This window comes from Elephas maximus, chromosome 20, assembly GCF_024166365.1.
Source record: "Elephas maximus indicus isolate mEleMax1 chromosome 20, mEleMax1 primary haplotype, whole genome shotgun sequence".
NCBI lineage: Eukaryota > Metazoa > Chordata > Mammalia > Proboscidea > Elephantidae > Elephas > Elephas maximus.
Window position 1 is genome coordinate 67,406,376 of NC_064838.1, and position 18,595 is coordinate 67,424,970.

The 18,595-nt window shown below is 43.0% G+C and overlaps 1 protein-coding gene across 3 annotated transcripts in view; it reads right to left on the minus strand.

Moving 5' to 3' along the window:
- Positions 1–1,974: 1,974 nt before the first annotated feature.
- The window catches only part of CADPS (calcium dependent secretion activator), a 578,687-nt gene continuing 562,066 nt past the window's right edge, over positions 1,975–18,595 (minus strand). For all 3 annotated transcript variants that reach the window (XM_049861704.1, XM_049861703.1, XM_049861702.1), the window contains 2 exons: positions 5,715–5,819; positions 1,975–2,313 (listed from right to left, as the gene is read on the minus strand). In XM_049861704.1, coding sequence (XP_049717661.1) covers positions 2,134–2,313; positions 5,715–5,819 — 285 coding nt within the window. In that variant the 3' untranslated portion in view covers positions 1,975–2,133. The remainder of the gene's footprint in view (positions 2,314–5,714; positions 5,820–18,595) is intronic.

The window sequence follows — 18,595 nt, forward strand, 5'->3', positions numbered from 1 at the left end:
ACTTTACTAAAAATACAATACAAATACATTTTTAACCATCCTGGCTTTGCCACTCCTGCTTAACTGTGTGCCGTTGGGAAAAGTGTTTTTCATCATCCGAGTGGCTCATCTCCGCCATTTGTATTACCAGTTGTATGGTGACATCTCTGAAGTATCGTTCCTGCATGATGTTGTGTAAATGTCGGGTGAGTTACCTTAACCTTTCCTCATCTATAATAAAGATAATAACAGTCCTCTGCTATTAGGGTTGTTGTGAGATTTAAATAAGATAATACATGCAAAATGCTTGGCGCAGAACAGTTGCCCATTAAACGGGCACTGTTCTTGTAAACCCGCTAGGCAGGAAGGACAGTCGGTTTGTACTCACAGATCTCAAAGATTAAACAGGGTGGAACATGCTGCCTTGAAGGGTTGATTTGCAGAGAACACCTGGTGACCATTCTACCTGTTCTATGGGAAAAGTAGCCGTTTCCCTGAAACCTCAGCCACCCCCAGGAAAGGTCAGTTTGATTTAGTAACACATAAAAGAAAAAAAAAAAAAGGGTAAAAAATGTTTAATTTCTTTCAAACCTAGGTGATTCTATTGCTGATAGGGACTAGGGAGTGAAAAGAGGGCTCTGAATCTTAGGGAATCTTGTCAAACGCTTTAACAAATATATAAGAATCATATATAATTGGCACACGCTTTGTTTGAATGCAAACACTGCTGTTAAAGTAGTGCTTAAAAACAGTTTGTTGGCCTTCCCCCCATACAGGAGAAACATTTCTCTCGTTTACACCACTCACTTGCTTAGCAAACTCTTATTTACCCGATAACACAAGCGTAATCTGCCCAACATGTCACAATGCCCACAGATTCTCAATTAGTGGAGTCTGAATTAGCGGAATTTTCGGCGTTGTTTTGTGGAGAACTACGAGCATGGGAAAACCACCACTCCATGAGTTTTGAGAACACTCTAAGAAAATTACCCCTTCCCTCTTCTTTTCTGTGTTTTCTAGCTTCTCGTGTCTTGGTTCTCACTTTCAAAGGAGATGGGGGAAAAAAAAAAGACTCGAGTGTGCATTGTTAGGACATCTGAATAATTATTTATTGAGAAGCCACAGTTTTCCACACTTTCATAACTGTAGGCTTTACATAAGGCAAAAGCAAGATGGAGCCACTACTTTACACAGAACAAAACAGCTCTGCAGAGGGCCCAGGGCCATGCAGTGATGGGTCAAATGCAATGTACATGACAGATATAAAAAACATTGTGCAACAAAAGAATCCAGAGTATGGTTACAATCTACTGAGGGAAATACCCATATCTTATTATAAACACATTTATAGTCTAGGGTTGTAATTTAAATATTCAGGGTTTTTTTTTTTTTTTTACATACACAGTTATTGAAACGTAAATGCAAAATGTAACATTTCATAGGATAACCTTTGACAGAAGACAGTTGCTCTGAACTGTGCTTGATGTTACGTTATGATAGGATCGCCCTTGCCTTGGCATGAAGAGGATCAGTTCATTGGTAGGTAGCCATGCTTTTTTGGCTAACTGTACAGATAAGTGAAAGGATGAGTTAACAAGGACACAAGGGGTTCATATTTTCGTTTTGGGGGAACAAAAAGCAACTAAAGTTGGTTGTTGGAGACTTGCCTTTTGTTTAAAAAAAAAAACAAACCCAAAAAACAAAGCAGACCTATGTATCTTAATTAAATTTATTTATGTACTCATTTAAATAATTGGCATCCACATAAGCGAAACAAAGAAATGAAAGTTCTTGGTATACTGGCCCTGGCATCCATCTATCACCGATGTATACACAGTGTATCAATGAAGCATCATTTCACTTTGCTTGTTGTCAGGGACATGCCTAGTGGCTGGACCAAGTGGTCTCCATGAACAGTGTTTTAAGAATGGTGTTCCATATTGCTTGTAAACATATAAACATGGAATCAGAAAATCAGTAGATTCGAAGGTCATCTGCTAATCTTGGTACCACATAGCTAAAATGGCAATTGTATTGATAAACATCTCATGGGCGTGGGAGTTGACAGAAAGTTCCCTAATGGGGTTAACTAACAGACTAAGGACATGCATTAGTTACAGGGCTCCGTCCCAATGGGCTCCAGGATCAAACGGCCTAATCGTCTTCTTCGTCTTCCTCGTCGCTGTCCTTCATGCTGATGCCCTGTAGGCCCCCACCCTCGCTCACTGAGGCTGTGGCTTCTTCCACAGTGAGACGGTTCCGGATGGTTTCATAGGTCTTGCTGTTTAAGGTCGAGTCCAGGACCCCTTGCAATCGGAAATCTCTATAGGTTTTCTAAAGAGGGAAAAGATGCAATGAAAAAGGAGATCTTGAAGGGCAGGGGGAGGACGCAAAGCAAGCATGGGTGTCACCCTTTATGCCTCAACAACCGCAAAACCACCACGCTCAGATTTCACTTGTACTGAAAATTAAGATTTGTTGAATGACAGAAAGGGGGAAATTGTGACAGGATAAACTGTATTAGATGAGACAGAGCAAAGAACATAAGCTGTGTTTATTCAGTTCCATAAAGGGAAACATTCCGTAATTGTTTTGGTTTCTTTTCTTTTTTTTTTGAGGGGGGAGTCTGGTTCTTTCTTAGGTTATTATAATATGTGATAGGCAGCGTAAGGGGCTATAACAAATAAATAATGGATCAAGTGATTTTGGTATTTCGTGATTTCTGCTGCAGTCTGGTCTTTAGTATTCCTGAGGCTTTTAATTGCATGAGCCATATCCTTCTGTCTCCCTCACAAGACAGACATATGTATGTTGCTATATGAAACCTATCATGGGCAGCGACAATGACGGGAAGACGGAGCGCTAATGCCTCATCAATATGTTGCAGGCATGTGATTCACTTCTCATTTCCTTGGGAAACGGCTGTATCTATTCTGTTCACAACTCCATGGTCTCAGGGAAAAATTCTGGCTCTTTTTCAAGAACAATGGTTTGGTACTAGAGTGCCACAAGTTCTTTCTTTGTTCCTTCGGATGATTTCTCTCAGATTTCCTTAGGTATCTTAGGGACTGTTTTTCTAGAAATCCCTTCGCATTAATTGAACATGACCAGAAACATCTGGCTGTTGTCTACTTCATAAAAAATTTTTTAAAGGTCTCTAACTACAACTCTTGTCATCGTGCTGCATATCATTTCAGCTTCTGATTTTGCTGTTTGTTTCTCCTGTTGATACGGGAGCCTTGGTGAAGGTGCAAGAGGAGGGACGTTAACATGCTTGGACGCCACTCCCATTGGGATTTCTGTATTTACCAGGCTGTCCAATGCAGTCGACAATCACAGTGTCAACCCCTCCTGAAGGTCAGATGTTGTAATCACTGTGGAGTTAACAAGGGAATGCAGCTTGGCTTAGTGAAGTCCAATATCATAAAATTATGGATAGAATAATACGCACAAGTCCTGTTTTCCAGTTTATGCCTGTCCTGGACTGATTATTAACAGTGCCTTTGTCACTTTTAAAAAAGTAACCTGGCTTAGACAATAAATTACGAGGTCGTCCTAATTATGGACCAAGCTTCGCAGCTCTCCTGGGAGGAGGAAGCCAGGTAGCTAGTGAACTGGGTCCTAACCTGGTGGGGAAAGGGTAGGAGGAGGCTGAAGAAATGCTAGGCGTGGTGTAGACCGGATGGCCAGGTGACTCACTTGACTTTTTTTTCATACTTTTCAATCACTTGTTTTGTTGCCACTTAGAGCAATATAATTGTTGCCAGAATACGGGAGGGAAAAAAGGTAGATGCACTTGAATATTTTCCCCTATATTCAGGTTCCAGAGCTTGTATTCCCCCACTAGATTCTAAAGGCTTTAAGGACAGGGATCACATCGACTCATTTTTTAATTATCCGTATTTTAAAATAATTGGGAAAAAGACGTGGCAGTTCTACTCTGTCCTACAGGGCTGCCATGCATTGGAATTGACTCAACGGCAAAGGGTTTATTTTAAAATAAATAAGTAGGGGCTCAATTAATATCAAATGTTGGAAAAATGATTAAATACTTGCCGAATGAGTGAGTGAGTGAATGAATGAATGAACAAAGTGGCTGCCTAGGTAGGAAAGAAAGCCAATTATTCTTGGAAGTTTGCCCTAGAGAGGCAGACCTCTGGGCAATATACTTGGCAAATAGGCGGTGATTTCTGTTTTCTGTCTCTGTGTTCTGGCACCAGTTAAGCTGCGCCTACTCTTGGCAAAAGTGCAGGGGTCCTTTTGGCCGTGACATTTCAGTGTCCCCTTTCTTGTGGTTCATGCCTGTATTTTTTGGCAGAAGGATAAGATTAAACCTCCTCTCTGACTTACATTTTTTTTTTCTTAATAAAATATAGCAAATTCCAACATTCCCAACATAGATCTGGGAATATCAGTCAGGAGAAGATACCTGAAAATATTAAATTTATATGTCTTCTTCTCATGTCCACTCAGTAAGGGTCAAACAGAAAGCTTCCCCAAATAGCATTTATACCCAGAAAATGGAATTCGAGTGGTTAGGTCAGTGAGTCTGCCTGAAGGAACTGAAGTAAAAAATGTGAAAATTAGGCTGGATCCGCGGTCCAAGTGCCTGTGCTGCTTTTTAAGAGCTGCAGCACTGGTAGTGGCTTGCAGCGCACTGCTGTTTATAACCTTCCCTGGGCTTGCACTTTGTGAGATCAAATGCAGATGATAAGAATTCTCCTTAATTACACAGAACCGAACAGTAATTGGTTTTAAGTCAGCGCCAGGGTAGAAGGGCACCTTCAGTGAAATAGTGCTAATCCGGAAGGGGGCTAGGAAATGGGGGAGGGGGGAAAGGAGAGAGACTTGGCAAATGGGTAAGAAATAGAAATTTAGCTAGGTTTTATTGTTAAAATATTTTAAAGGAGACTTTGTGCTTTGAACAAGATTTTTGCATGTGCATGTTTTAAAACCCTCTATGGCGAACCATCAAATGGAAACTGAAATGATCAAAAACGTATTTACCCCCTTCTGTGATCTTATTATTTCACGTAAACCACTGAGATTTCACGCTGAAATAATTATCATCAGTCCAAGGCGCGCGCACACACAAAAACAGGGAAAAAAGCTACTTTCAGGGTATGTTATCTCACCTTTGTGATCCTTTACATTTGATTGTATACACGCGTTGTTGAGAAACTACTTCAATTAACTATGAGAACAATATCGATTTGCATTCTGATAGTGATCACATGACATATTTAGAATTAGCTGGAAGTAAATATTTTTGTTAAATTAACTGTGGCAAAATTTTTATTTAATTAAGCTGTAGGGTTGCTCTGAGTCAGAAATGGCTCGATAGCAACGGGTTTGGTTTTTTGGTTTAATCCATAAACGAAATTGGTGATCGATGTGATTAGCATAGTGATCCCAAAAGTCAGCTTTTGAAAGTCTAATGCAAATGGTAGTGTGACTGATGTAGTATTTTTGCATGGCAAATACATAAAGTGTATTTCTAGTCTGGATAAAGATTTCAAATTCCTTTTTGTTAAATTTTCCCTGGATGCCTGTGTAAGAAATTAACCATGCATCCCAAGGGACTTGCTAGGTTTTACTTGCAGGAGATATTCTTGCAGAGAGCATCTTGTTTTATCTACAAACTGACAACTCTTTCTGTTAAGGAAGTTCTGCAGCTCGCTAATGAAACAGTTTAGTGAGCTATTTGCAAAGAAGAACAATGATTTTTCTTTTACCTTTACCATCCTAATTAGAGTTTTCAACTGATAAATGTGAAGCTGCAAGTCCATGCGGTCCGTCAACCAGGTGCAGATGACATTCATGGAGCTGTTGTACCATTGCTGAAAAAAGAGACAAAAGTTCTCCAGCCAACGCATCATGGAGAGTGTACAGAGCAGGGAGGGAACGGCCCCCTTGGCGGAAACACAAGCCGTTAAAGAGGCTCTGAGAGCAGAGAGATCAATCAGAAACACTACTTCACTCCAGCTCACCAGGTGCTGGATCCGCCTAAACGAGGTCGGTTTGGACTTTGAATCTAAATCCGAGCTCTTCCACCGTAAACATTCCATCCACAGTCAATTCATAGAGGCCATTTTTTTGCTTTTCTGATTCCCCTTTATACTGGTTCATTTTACTCAGCTGAGAGTCAAGCCACTGTGTTATTTCCTAACGCCATTGTCTTGGATGCCCAAAGATGGGGGCTTCTCCACTGAACCAACTGATGTCACTTGCCACTTACCTTCTGAAAAATCCAGACCCCCACCTGCTAAGTACAGCTCTGGGAATCAGTCTGAGGGCCCTTGGAATTTAGGGTGAAGTTTGCCTTCATTTACGCTCTTGGGGTCTTCCTGACAAAGACAATGAATGACGATTTGTCTTTAGGGGCCAAACCATACTCTGGGCAGCTTATGTGCCCCTGTGTTGGCGCTGCAATCTGTTTTAATCTTAACACCAAAAAATTATGGAAGATGAGAAGAAGAAGAAAAAAAAATCTACAAATGAGCTCATTTCAAGCTGTTGAAATCATACTTCCCCTTAAGGGGGTTAAATTTTGCTTCTTGTCTGTGAAAAATGCTTGAAGCTGTGTCACTTCAGACTGCCACCCCTGTGGTGCAGGAAGTCTCTGGTGCGGGATAATTTTGCAGTACTGCTCATATATTCATAAATCTCACTCGGAGACATATGAACAGTGTTATAAAGTGTCAGTATGAAAAAAAATCTAATCTTTTAAACTTCACCAGGTTTCATTACGCTCTGCCGCTTACACCAAACAATTTACAAATAAAATGAAAAGGTGTGGATAGACCTATAGATTTATTTATAGGGCTTCTATATGATCTGTACACAGAAAAGACTCAGAAAAGAAAAAAAAAGAGTGGTAAGAGAATTTAGACGATGCATGTTCTCATGCTAACCAACACACGCACACACGCACGCACACACACACGCACGCACACACATCACACACCAGTGGGGATTTAAAAAGCATAAACAAAAACATGTTTCTGATGGTAACTCCACCCTTTCTCACCTAAAGATCATCCAAAATCAGTTTATGCCTAACACTCACAGTTTTTCCGAAGCCTTGTTTCTGACTTAATTTCTTCTTCTTTTTTTTTTTTTTTTAATTAATTTGGTTTTTGCTTGCAAGGTATAACTGCCAAGTTTCACCTTGCAAGAAACGACACAGTCTCAGCCATGGTGTTCAGAAATCCTCTCTGCAGTCTCTCCTTTCTAGGCTCCTTGCTCATCAGAGCCAATTGGGGCTGTCTCTGGAGCCCAGCCGCAGCGACCACACCACCCCAACCAATGCAGCTCTGCAGCCTCCCAGCCAACTCCTGCTCTTTTAAAGATCATGGAGTGAAACTGTCAGTTTTAGGAACCTTCTGTCCCTCCCCAGGAGCAGGTGGGGGAGGGTGGGGGTGGCAGAGGGAGATTTTTTTTCCTTGAGAATTGCAGTTCACTCCGTGGAGAGGAGAGATTTCCAGGGTCAAGTTGCTTCCAGCGTGGACAGGTTTTCCCCTCTAGGGGTGAGAATATTTTACTGGAAGTTTTTTTGTTTTTGAGGGGGGATCAGTTGTTGGGGGGTGTTTTTGGCACCAGCTGCCTTGGAATTCTGGAGCTTTTGCTGCCAGTGCCTCTGGGTTTGTTAAGAAGTGGTCTGGGGACAGGAATGTCACTGGGTCACTGGCGTTTCTGTAGCCCTACCTTTTTCCCAGAGCCTTGATGGCACAGTGGTTAAGAGCTCAGATGCTATCCAAAAAAGGTCGGCAGTTTGAACCCACCAGCTGCTCCTTGGAAACCCCATGGGGCAGTTCTACTCCGTCTTACAGGGCCACTATGAGTCGGAATCGACTTGACAGCGATTTTTTGTTGTTTTACCTTATTCTCAGCAATTTGGGGGCTCTTTGTATTCATCCCAGGCCTCCAATTCCATGCTCCTTGGCTGTAGCTGACATGCCTTGGACTCTCAATAGCAATCTGGTGCCCAAATAATCTATTTTGAGGGTCATGGGCAATGCTCACCCTGCCCTGCCCCTACATCCCAAGATTGGAAGATGACCTTTGAAGAACCCTAGTGACCTCCTGGCCAAACCTACACACCTAGGGCTTCAGGGTGGGTGAATCTCAGGGCCATAAAAGAGGAAAGTGCCACTCTGGCTTCCAGGCAGAGGTGGCGTTTTGCTTTGGCTGCGACAACAGGCAAACCGGCGCTGGCTGGTGTCACTGCCAGCAAGCTTTGCACAACATGCCTTTTTCTCTTTGCTGAGAGACAAGCCACCTTTCAGGGAAAAAATGCCACAAAGCCCCCCTTGCGTTTTATATAAGCAGTTCCCACTCTTGTAAATGGCGTTCGGATAGTAAAATTAGAATAATAATAAATAAAAAGGCAGGATGCTATCAACGCCCTTGCTCCGTGGCTGCACGGGTAGGGAGGTAGGAAACGCACGTGGCAGTGGGTCAGGACGGCAGCACACTCACAGATTCCCAGCCGCGAGAGCAAGACAGCCCTGGAACAGCCATGCTTTCCCTCCTGGATCTCACATCTAGCAAAAGAAGTGTAAGAAATGTATGATGCCCCATTGGCTACGCATTTAAAGAGGCAAAAGGGAGTAAGTCACTCCTTTCCAAGCCTTATGCTCAGAAGATGAAATGGGAGGTACTTTTGGATGCAGCACAGCGCTAACTTGGTTTTCCAGAAAGGCGCTTAAAGGCACTTGGATGTTGAAGAAAGCAGGAGGCGCTGCCTTCTAGAACTTTAAAATGTTAGAGGTAAAAGGGATCTTCCATTTTATCCTTTGTAGAGGAGTAAACAACAGCCCAGAGAAGTGAAGTGGCTTGCCCAAGGTCACACAGCCAGTGAACCCAGAAGCAGCAATTCTCTAGGACGGCCACTGAATTGACATTAGGCTGGTCATGAGCGTGATGTGACGCATCTCTTCCCATCTCTTCAGGGACGTCACATAGGTAGCTAGAAATTGGTCGTGGTGGGAGGATTTACACCACGGAAATCAGCAAAAGCTACAAACCAGGGCTTTCCCCCTCCCAGAAAGCCAGGCGTTAAAGGCCATTCACACACCTCTGGGTGCCTGGCTTTCCCTGCTCCTCCTCTTGAGACTCTCTGTGTGTACTAATCAGGTTTGCTTTGTCTCAGATGGGTGCTCATGCAGCAGATTTGTTATGACTCTTCAAAAGACAAAATACAGCATTTTTACAGTCCCCATTTTGTTTTATCTTTGCCTCAGATACACCTTTTTCAGAGCTGGCAACCCCTGGGCACTAAAATCTTAGTAAAAGGTATCCTAAACCCACAGAATCAAATTGTGAGCTGACAACATGTCCTAAATACCTAAGTACAATCACGACTCTTGCTGCCATCTCAGGATTCAGCTGTATTAATTTAAGACTTCCTACCCTGGTGAAGTTTTGGACTTGGAACCCAAAACAGACCCATCACAGCTACGGCCTGCCTGATAACAGGGCCTTTGGAAAAGGTTTGCTTCTCCAGTAGCTGCAACAGATACAACGGCTCTGTTTAAAGGGAGCAGCAAGGCTGATCTGAAACTCTGCCATTTAGTTCTTTCTTCCTTTCCATAACGTAGTGGTTAAGGGCACAGATCTAAACACAGACCTGGACTTGTGGTCTTGGACAAGTTACTTACGTTCTCAGAGACTCGGTTTCTCGGTAATAAAAAAAAAAAAAAATTTTTTTTTTTTTTAAAGTAGGGATTAATTAGGCTATTAGTAATGATTACATGAGATAATGCTAGTATGGGCAAAGAATAAGGCCTTGATAAATGTTAGGAGCTGCTGCCGCAGCAGGCACCGCCACCACCACCACCGTCATCATGGTCTTCATCACCTCTTCCTTCTTTTCTCGCTCTATCAACCTAAGAGAGACCAAACAACAAGAGAAGAAACAGAGCAGGCTACCAAGGAAAGCCGTGAGGTGGCGGAGGAAACCATTCCTATTGGAATATTTCTGAGATTGTCTGTCAAAGTTTTAACTGATACATCACTATCTCTTAGCAAATGCAATTGTGTTGGGAAGTTGTTTTGTGGTAGATCACAACTCAAATACGTAAGCTGATCTTGGGTACAATGACGTATATGCTAGACTATATATATACTGAGCTAGATTGAAATCTTGGATTAAAAGAATTCACACAAACAATGAGCAATTTCTCAAAGCCTGTGGGGATCAATGACAACTTCAGCCGATGTTGGCTACTTCTTGTTGTTATTTTTGCCCTGCAGTTGATTCATGGTGACCCCGTGTGCTAGCTGGATAACCTCAAGCAAGCTACTTAATTCTCTGACCCTCAGCCTCCTCCTGGGTTAACAACAGCATCTACTTCACGGGATTACTGTTAGCCTTAAAAGACAATTTATGTGAAGTGTCCAGCAGAAGGCCTGTCATATAGTAAGTGCTCCATAAAATTTAGCTGCTATTGTTATTATTCTCAGATACATACCAGATATACTTCCAATATAATATAAAGGAATCTTCTCGATCCATTTGTAGTAGTAGAACCTTAGCTCCTGAGTGTGCACATATCCTCACACTCTGCCCTCTAACCACAGCAACTCCACATGGAGAAGCCCTTATACATAAAATGTCTCCTCTGTAACACTGGGGTTCACTGCATCCAGGATTAGGGAGAAGTGAGTGAGACAGTGTCATGTAATCGCAGTGTCAGACTTTGATATTTTGTTCATCCTGGAATTTTTTGGCATTAATTTTTATTAAAAGAAAGTTTGAATTAAACTGTTGCTTATCTTGATCACTATGATGTTTGGCTCCCTCTAAAATTTTGCAACCAAGATGAGTGTCTCATTCACTTCTCTCTAATACCTGCCCTGGGGTTCACTTTCCCCTGGAAATGCTATCCCCTGAAAGGGAAGCAGGATTGAGAGATAAAGTGAATAATTAACACCTCACTGGACAATGGAGGGTTCACAGAATATGGATTCTGACTTAGATTTGGATAATGTTTGGTCAGAAATGGAGGGCTTTACTACAGTGATCGCTGATATGGCTACTTCTCCCACCGTCACCACCACTACCACCTCACAACAACCACCTACGTGAGGCTTAATTGCTGGCCACCAGCATCTTGATATGAATTTAATGCCCTAAAGAGAACTTTACTGTTAATGGCTCATTTGTTTACTGATCAAGCCTCATGCCACTGATGAGTGGCAACGGGAACAAGGAATAGAGGCTGAAATGAGATAGAACTATTCTGCTTTTCCAGACTCATTAATCACAAGGGCAATTTAGCCTCTTAACTCACCAAACCCTCAGACTATTCTATGAAACTTCAGAGGCTATTGTTTTTAACAAAATACTATTTAGCACAGTACACACACACACACATGCACCATTAATAAAAGCAGTTAACTTGCATTGAACACTGAGTCCTTACGATGAGCAGGCGCCGAGTTAAGCACCCTAGAAGCATTACATGATTTAATCACCGTGCTGACCTCTTAAGAGGCTGGCACTATTAATGGCCCCCCTTTGTGTACGAGAGAAAGGGCAGAGGTAGGTTAAATAAGTACCCCATGATCTCACAACCATTAAGTGGTTGTGCGGGTTTCAAGTTGGTTATTTACCACTATACCTGTACAAACTGGCTACATCTAACGCAATAACTTAAAAATAGTGCATTGTTTACACAGAAACAGCTCTGGTTCTAGGCGTCTCCTCAGCAAAACCATTCAGCTCCAAGGAGAAGCGTGTGGGTGAGATGATGCTGTTGAACCGTCTCCCTCAGAGCCCAGCTCAGCTTGGTGTTGACTGGCTCTACCTCTCGAGACCTTAGAAAGTTACTCAGCAGAGGTGGGAGTCAGGGGCCTTCCCATGGAAACCCACTGAACAGCCTTCAAGAACCAACGAATGAGAGACAACTGTTGCCGACTCTAAGGAGAATGATCAGAGAAAGCCAGATGGCTCACGTCACTTTCTAAGCCAGAATCAACATGTCTTGTTCTTCCCCCTCAAGTCCTACCAAGGAGGCCCTGGGTGGCACAAAGGGGTAAGCGTCCGACTGCCAGCTGAAAGGTTGGTGGTTTGAATCCACCCAGAGGTGCCTCAGAAGACAGCCTGCTGACGTGCTTTTGAAAGGTCACGGCCTTGAAAACCCAATGGAGCAGTTCTACTCAGCACACGTGGAGCTGCCATGAGTCGAAGTCAACTCAATGGCAACTAACAACAACAAGTCCTACCTCATTTCTTCTTGTTTGATCCTAGGTTGGTAACTAACTCAGCAGTTGCTACTGGGAAAAAGTTCTCTCCGCACAGTTTGAGTTTTCAAGGAGAAATACAACTACAAGAGTTGCATTCGTCGCAGTGGGTTGAATTTCCCTAGCAGAGTTTTGGAGATACAAGAGCTATAATATAGATCAAAATTTCAGTTCTGAGCAAGGGAGAATGAAGAAAACCAAGGGAAAGATTAGTCTAAAGGTCTGATGGACCACAACTACCACAGCCTCCACCAGGCTGAGTCCAGCACAACTGGATGGTGCCTGGCGACCACTACCGACTGCTCTGATAGGGATCACAATACAGGGTCCCAGACAGAACTGAAGGAAAATGTAGAACAAAATTTTAGCTCATACACACACACACACACACACACACAAAGACCAGACTTACTGGTCTGACAGAGACTGGAGAAACCCTAAGAATATGGCCCCTGGACACCCGTATAGCTCAGTAGTGAAGTCACTCCTGAGGTTCATCCTTCAGCCAAAGATTAGAAAAAAAAAAAAAAAAATTACACAGGCCCATAAAACAAAACGAGGCTAAATGGGCACACCAGCCCAGGGGCAAGGACAAGAAGGTAGGAGGAAGCAAGAAAGCTGGTAATACGGAACCCAAGATAGAGAAGGGAGAGCGTTGATGTGTCATGGGGTTGGCAACCAATGTCACAAAACAATATGCGTATTAATTGTTTAATGACAAACTAGTTTGCTCTGTAAACTTTCATCTAAAGTACGATAAAAAAATTTTCAGTTCTGAAAAATTATACATTTTAATTTTATTTTAAAATTTTTAGTGATTAGGAAGAGTAAAATAATGTAGCCTTTAAACTTGTCTCACGTGAAATTAAACACGATGTCACCTGGAGGTGTTACATGAGAAACAATTTTAGGTAGAGTCATGAATTAAATGAACATAAAACCAAACCCGCTGCCGTCGAGTCGATTCCGACTCATAGCGACCCTACAGGACAGAGTAGAACTGCCCCGCAGAGTTTCCAAGAAGCACCTGGTGGGTCCAAACTGCCGACCTTTTGGTTAGTAGCTGTAGCACTTAACCACTGCGCCACCAGGGTTTCCTTAACGAACATAAAAACCCAAACCAAACCCACTGCCGTCAAGTCGATTCCAACCCACAGCGACCCTATAGTCTAGTGCAAAACACAGATCTTCCCGTGTTGTTTCTTTTTGTTTTTACAAGAATGTTATTGAAGTATAACATGCATTCTGTACTGTATCACTTTTAGCAAGACACATGTGCACACACACATAAACACACACACTCCTAACAAGACAAGTTGCTTTTTGCCGATAAACCCATTGCTGTTGAGTTGATTCCAACTCATAGCGACCCTATAAGGCAGAGTAGAACTGCCCTATAGAATTTCCAAGAAGCAGATGGTGGATTTGAACTGCTGACTCTTTGTTTAGCAACCGAGATTTTAACCAGGGCTCCTTTGTGCCTATAGCTGAGAATAATATTTGGCTCAACATCATAAAAATGATCTATTTTAAAAATTAGGGTATTTGGCTTAAGGAGGAACAACCACGCCATGTATAAACGTACATGTCCACATACTTTCTTTGATTAAAAACTTGTAAGCCACCCTGAATGATCGCTGGAAATCACTAAGAATCGAGTTGTATTTTTAGTTAATTTCTAAACATGTATTTCCTTTGAAACTGGCATGTTCAAGGCACATATGTCAGGCAGGCAAGCACTAAATTCCTGGGCAGTTCATCCTTAAACTCTAAACAGTGTCTTTATTATAATCATAGACTCATTTTACAGATGACAAAACTGATACTCAGAGAGATAAAGTGGTCTAGCAGCCAGAGGCAGGCGGAGCCTGGACTCAATAGTCTGCGAGACTCATATCCAAGACGCAGTGCAGCCTAGGGGCTAGGAGAACGGACTCTGGAACCAGACCTGCTGCATTTGAACCTTGACAAACCCCTTGATCTCTCTGTGCCTCAGTTTTCTCATCTGCTAAGTGAGAATAAAATGAGCTAATGTGTGTGGCATGCTTACAACAGTACTGTTGTTAGGTGCCTTCAAGTCGATTTTTGAGTCTCAGCAACCTCATGCGGCAGAGTAGAGCTGTTCCTTAGGGTTTTCTAGGCTGTAATCTTTACAGGAGCAGACTGCCAGGTCTTTTCTCCCTTGGAGCCACTGGGTGGGTTCAAACCGCCAACCTTTCAGTTAGCAGCTGAGTGTTTAACTATTACATCACCAGGGCTCCTTTACAACAGTGCTAGGCAAATATTATCTCAGCTTCCACCTACCACCTTGCTTCACAAATAAGAAATCATATTTTCCTAAGCGGGAGCTATTCTGGGTTGCGCAAAGCTTTCTGAGCAGCTGCCATTCTTCAAAAACGGCCTGAGCAAACAGGTAACTTGGTAACCTCTTGGTAACCAACCTGTATTTTGGGACCGAAGCAGCACAGTGAATGCTGGAGGATTTTTTTTATCTTTTCTCTGGAAAGTACCCTGTCTTCAACTCAATACAGCCACACATCAGAGAAATTGCTTCAGCACCTTGCCAAGAATGTCTAATAAAGAAATAACATGTTTGTTGGCAAGGAGTCAAAGAGAAAGATGATACTTTGACCACACCCATATGACTAAGTTCTTCACTTTGTTTTTGGTGACAAAAGTGGGCTATCAGTTAGGAGGAAAAAAAAAAGTCTCCAAAAAACAAAACAACCTAGAATTGCTGCACTGAAATACTGTAATGAAACCTTTTATGTCTGAAGTTTTCCATGTACATTTCATCCTTACGATGTGGGTGATTTAAGACCACATGCAAGCCTCAGCCAGGGTTTCTGTACACATCTACCAAAATACCCATAGCTTCATTAATCTAAGCCACCAACTCCACAGCTCCATGGGGCTCTCGGGGCCAACGACGGCCAGGAGTCTGGCTATATTTGGCATTCTAGCCAAAGGCTCAGAGAGGGTTTGACTAAGAAACCTGGAACGTTAACGTCATCATGCCAAGTGGACAAAACACGGAATGACTGGGCAAGCTTTATAAACACTTTCTGGAAAGGGTGAATCATCTGAACGCTTTAAAAAACGGGTACACCACTGAAAGGTGCGATCTTTTGCCTAACTTGAGTGTTGCTCTAATTCAGGATTAGATCCACCAAAACAACAGCTCTTAGAAATGGGTATTTCCCGGTCACAGCTTCAGGACGCTCAGCTAAAAGCACAAAGCCATAGCCAGACACCAACATCAGAGGACACATATAATTAGAATGACCTTTCCAGTCACTTCAAATGTCCCTTTTGACTGAGTGTGCATTTTTTTCTTTTTCACATCTGCAATTATTTGGACGCCTAAAAATTCACATCACTGAAGTCCTTACAAGCTGTCTTGTGCTGTAGCTATTTAAGGATGTTATGTCCGAAAGTCTGGATCGAATCCCCTGAAGGACTCAAAGTCCAAGACCACGTTGCTGAAACTGCGGCTCCAGAGATGACAGCTGTCTACAACCTGGTGTTAAGAATATTCAGCTATTCTTTTGCCTTCAGGGTCTTCTCATAAGGAAGAAACAGTACAAAAGAAATAATAACTTAAAAAGCACATTTTAAGTTGTTGCTGTTCAAAATTTTTGCTTCTTATATAGAAACATGTATGGAACTTAGCATCTGGGGGCAATATTATTTTAATCCCCTTAGAAAGGGCCTAAGGAACCCTCATGGCACAAATGATTAAACACTTAGCTGCTCATCAAAAAGTTGTTGGTTCGGACCCACCCAGTGTCTCTTTAGGGGAAAGATCTGGTGATCTGCTACCATAAAGGTTACAGCCTTAGAATCCCTATGGGGCAGTTCTGCTCTGTCCTCTTATAGGGTTACTACGAGTTGGAATCTAATCAATGGCACGCCACAATAACAACAACAGAAAAGGCCTAAATGATATCTTAGTATTCTTTTATGAAAATCAGTTATCCATGCAAGACCAATTTCAACCCTCTGAACCTGAAATGTGGAGAAACATCCACAAATAAGAAAGTCTTTAGCATCAAAATTTCAAATGAATGATCAAAACGATCCTTACTTGGGTTCCTCCTGACTTAGTACATGTATCTCTGTCTTCTAACCCGGGTCAGTCCCATCAGTATTAATGCCTGGGAAAAGGTCAAGGGGAGATAAAAGTCCTAATGGATCCTTTCTGGAAGCAAATCAAGCAAGAGAGTTTAATTCCAAGCTTAGCTTCTATGCACTACATACAGGGGTCTGTCTCCCAAAAGACACATTCTGTGTTGTTTTTTTTTTTAATTGTTTGATTAACTTGTTGGCAGTCCCTGCGAGCTCTACAAACCAGCCAAAGCCAGGCTGGAAATGAGTTTGTTGACTCTGAATCAATCAGACGGTATGAAACCTACAAGCCACAAAACCCTCTTTTAATCCTACCCAGCCCCACCTCTCAATATGGCCAGGGGCACTATCAGGAGGCTTGATGGTGTCTGAAAGGTTTCCTTTCCGAATAATCACAGGGTATTTCTGAAACGGTTTACTACCTTCGAATAGGAAAAGCAAGTCAAAGTAGGTATCTACTTAAAGACAGGAAGGCGTGGATGACGGGAACACAGAGGTACTCGTGTGAAACTGTAATTGTGAATGCTACCTCAACTCAAAGGCAAATGCCACGCTGCCACCATTGCCACCCCCAGAGTAAGGGCTCTTATAAAAAGATGGGCGATAAAAATCACTTCCTATACTGAAAAGGAACCTTTGCTGAAGAAAGTCGGAAAACAGAGCAACGTAACACTCTTATCTGGCACACCCGAACACGGTCACAGACAGCAACGAATTCTTTGTAAGACAAACACGGGCATTTCATTTCATGCCGGGACGGAGACAGTATTTCAAGGCCGTGTTCTGACACTGTGGATGGAGAACAAAGAACAAATCTGGTAGCATTTGCTCAGTCATTTATTTGGTTTATTTAAAACACGCCACAGGCCAACATTTCTAAATCTGTGAAGAGGAATTAAATTAAGTCCGGAGAGGAGAACTGAGAATCCTCATAGAGGACCGGGTCCAAACGACAGAAAAGGACGTCTTTTCCACACTGCCTATCACACCATCTCATATGTCTGCACAGACTCCCCTTCTCCTTACCAACCCCTGCCCCCCGATTTTCTAAGTGCAGATTTGATCCGAAGGCACCCAGCCAGCCCTGAGAGCCCAGGCCCTCTTGCCCAAAAGGGCAGCAGCTTCCACCTCCAGCATCACTCCTCCCACCATAGACTTATTAAGGTTTGGAATGTGTGCTCAGGAAGCCCTTATTTTAGGAAACAATTAAGTAGAATTAGGCTAATAATGCCAGGCAGGCAAAGCTTTTGCCCTTTGCTGAGAAATAACTCCTACGTGGAACAGTTATACTAATAAAAATCATGTATTTCTTAAATGCCTCAAAACGATCTTTGCACCAAGCTCGGCAATTAACACTGCCCCACTGAGGAGCGTTTATCCCCCAGGCTAAGGAGGATTAATCTCTGTGTTCGCTCGACCAACGTCTTCCTTTGGTAAAAATACAGTTTGAGGCTTTGGGTGGGGAACAGAAATTTCTGCAAGCCCAGGTTTCACAGGGGGCTTAATTCCCTTCCCATCTTGGATGGTGGTGAGGTGGAGAGGAAGGGCTGGGCGCCCCTGCCAGCCCCAAACAGAGGCCTGGGCCGAGGATACACCTGTCCTTGACCTCAAGGGAGAGTGGGAAGGCCTTTCTTCCGGTGGCCTGGGCCTTGTTTACTGGGAGAATTCTCTTCCCCGACCCCACTCTCCCCCACACACTGGCCATTAGTGGCCTTCTCTGGGGCCAGAAGGGGTAGATTTCCCAGCCCCAGGCCTGGGCAGGAAGTGACCGCTGGGCAAAAGGGGGACTCGGACCCTCCTGTCTGATGCTTTGTCTCCTTGACAACACCCCAGCCGGTGGCTTGGGGAACAGGCTTAATTTCTTTTCTCTCTCTGCCCATCCTGTGCACTCCCCACCCCCCACGCTCCTTTCCCCTCTTTCTCTAGACCCAAACGAACGACATCCAACATAAAGTCGCCGAAATAGCAATCTTGTCTCTGAATATATAAATTGCAAAAATTGATATGAATAAATCTGCAAGTAGCACACTGATTGTGGCACATCTTATCAAAAAATGGTGCTTGGTGGCTCCGTGGCTGGGGGGGGCGGGGGTGACATTACACATACAGAAAAACATCTGCAAACTCCCGGTTTCTTTACTTAGAGCTGAATGGCGGCCTGACCTCCTGTTCCTTGCCATGAACCCTGAGTTCACACTCATATTTTACATGTTACAGGAAGCCACAGCTTGCCCCAGGG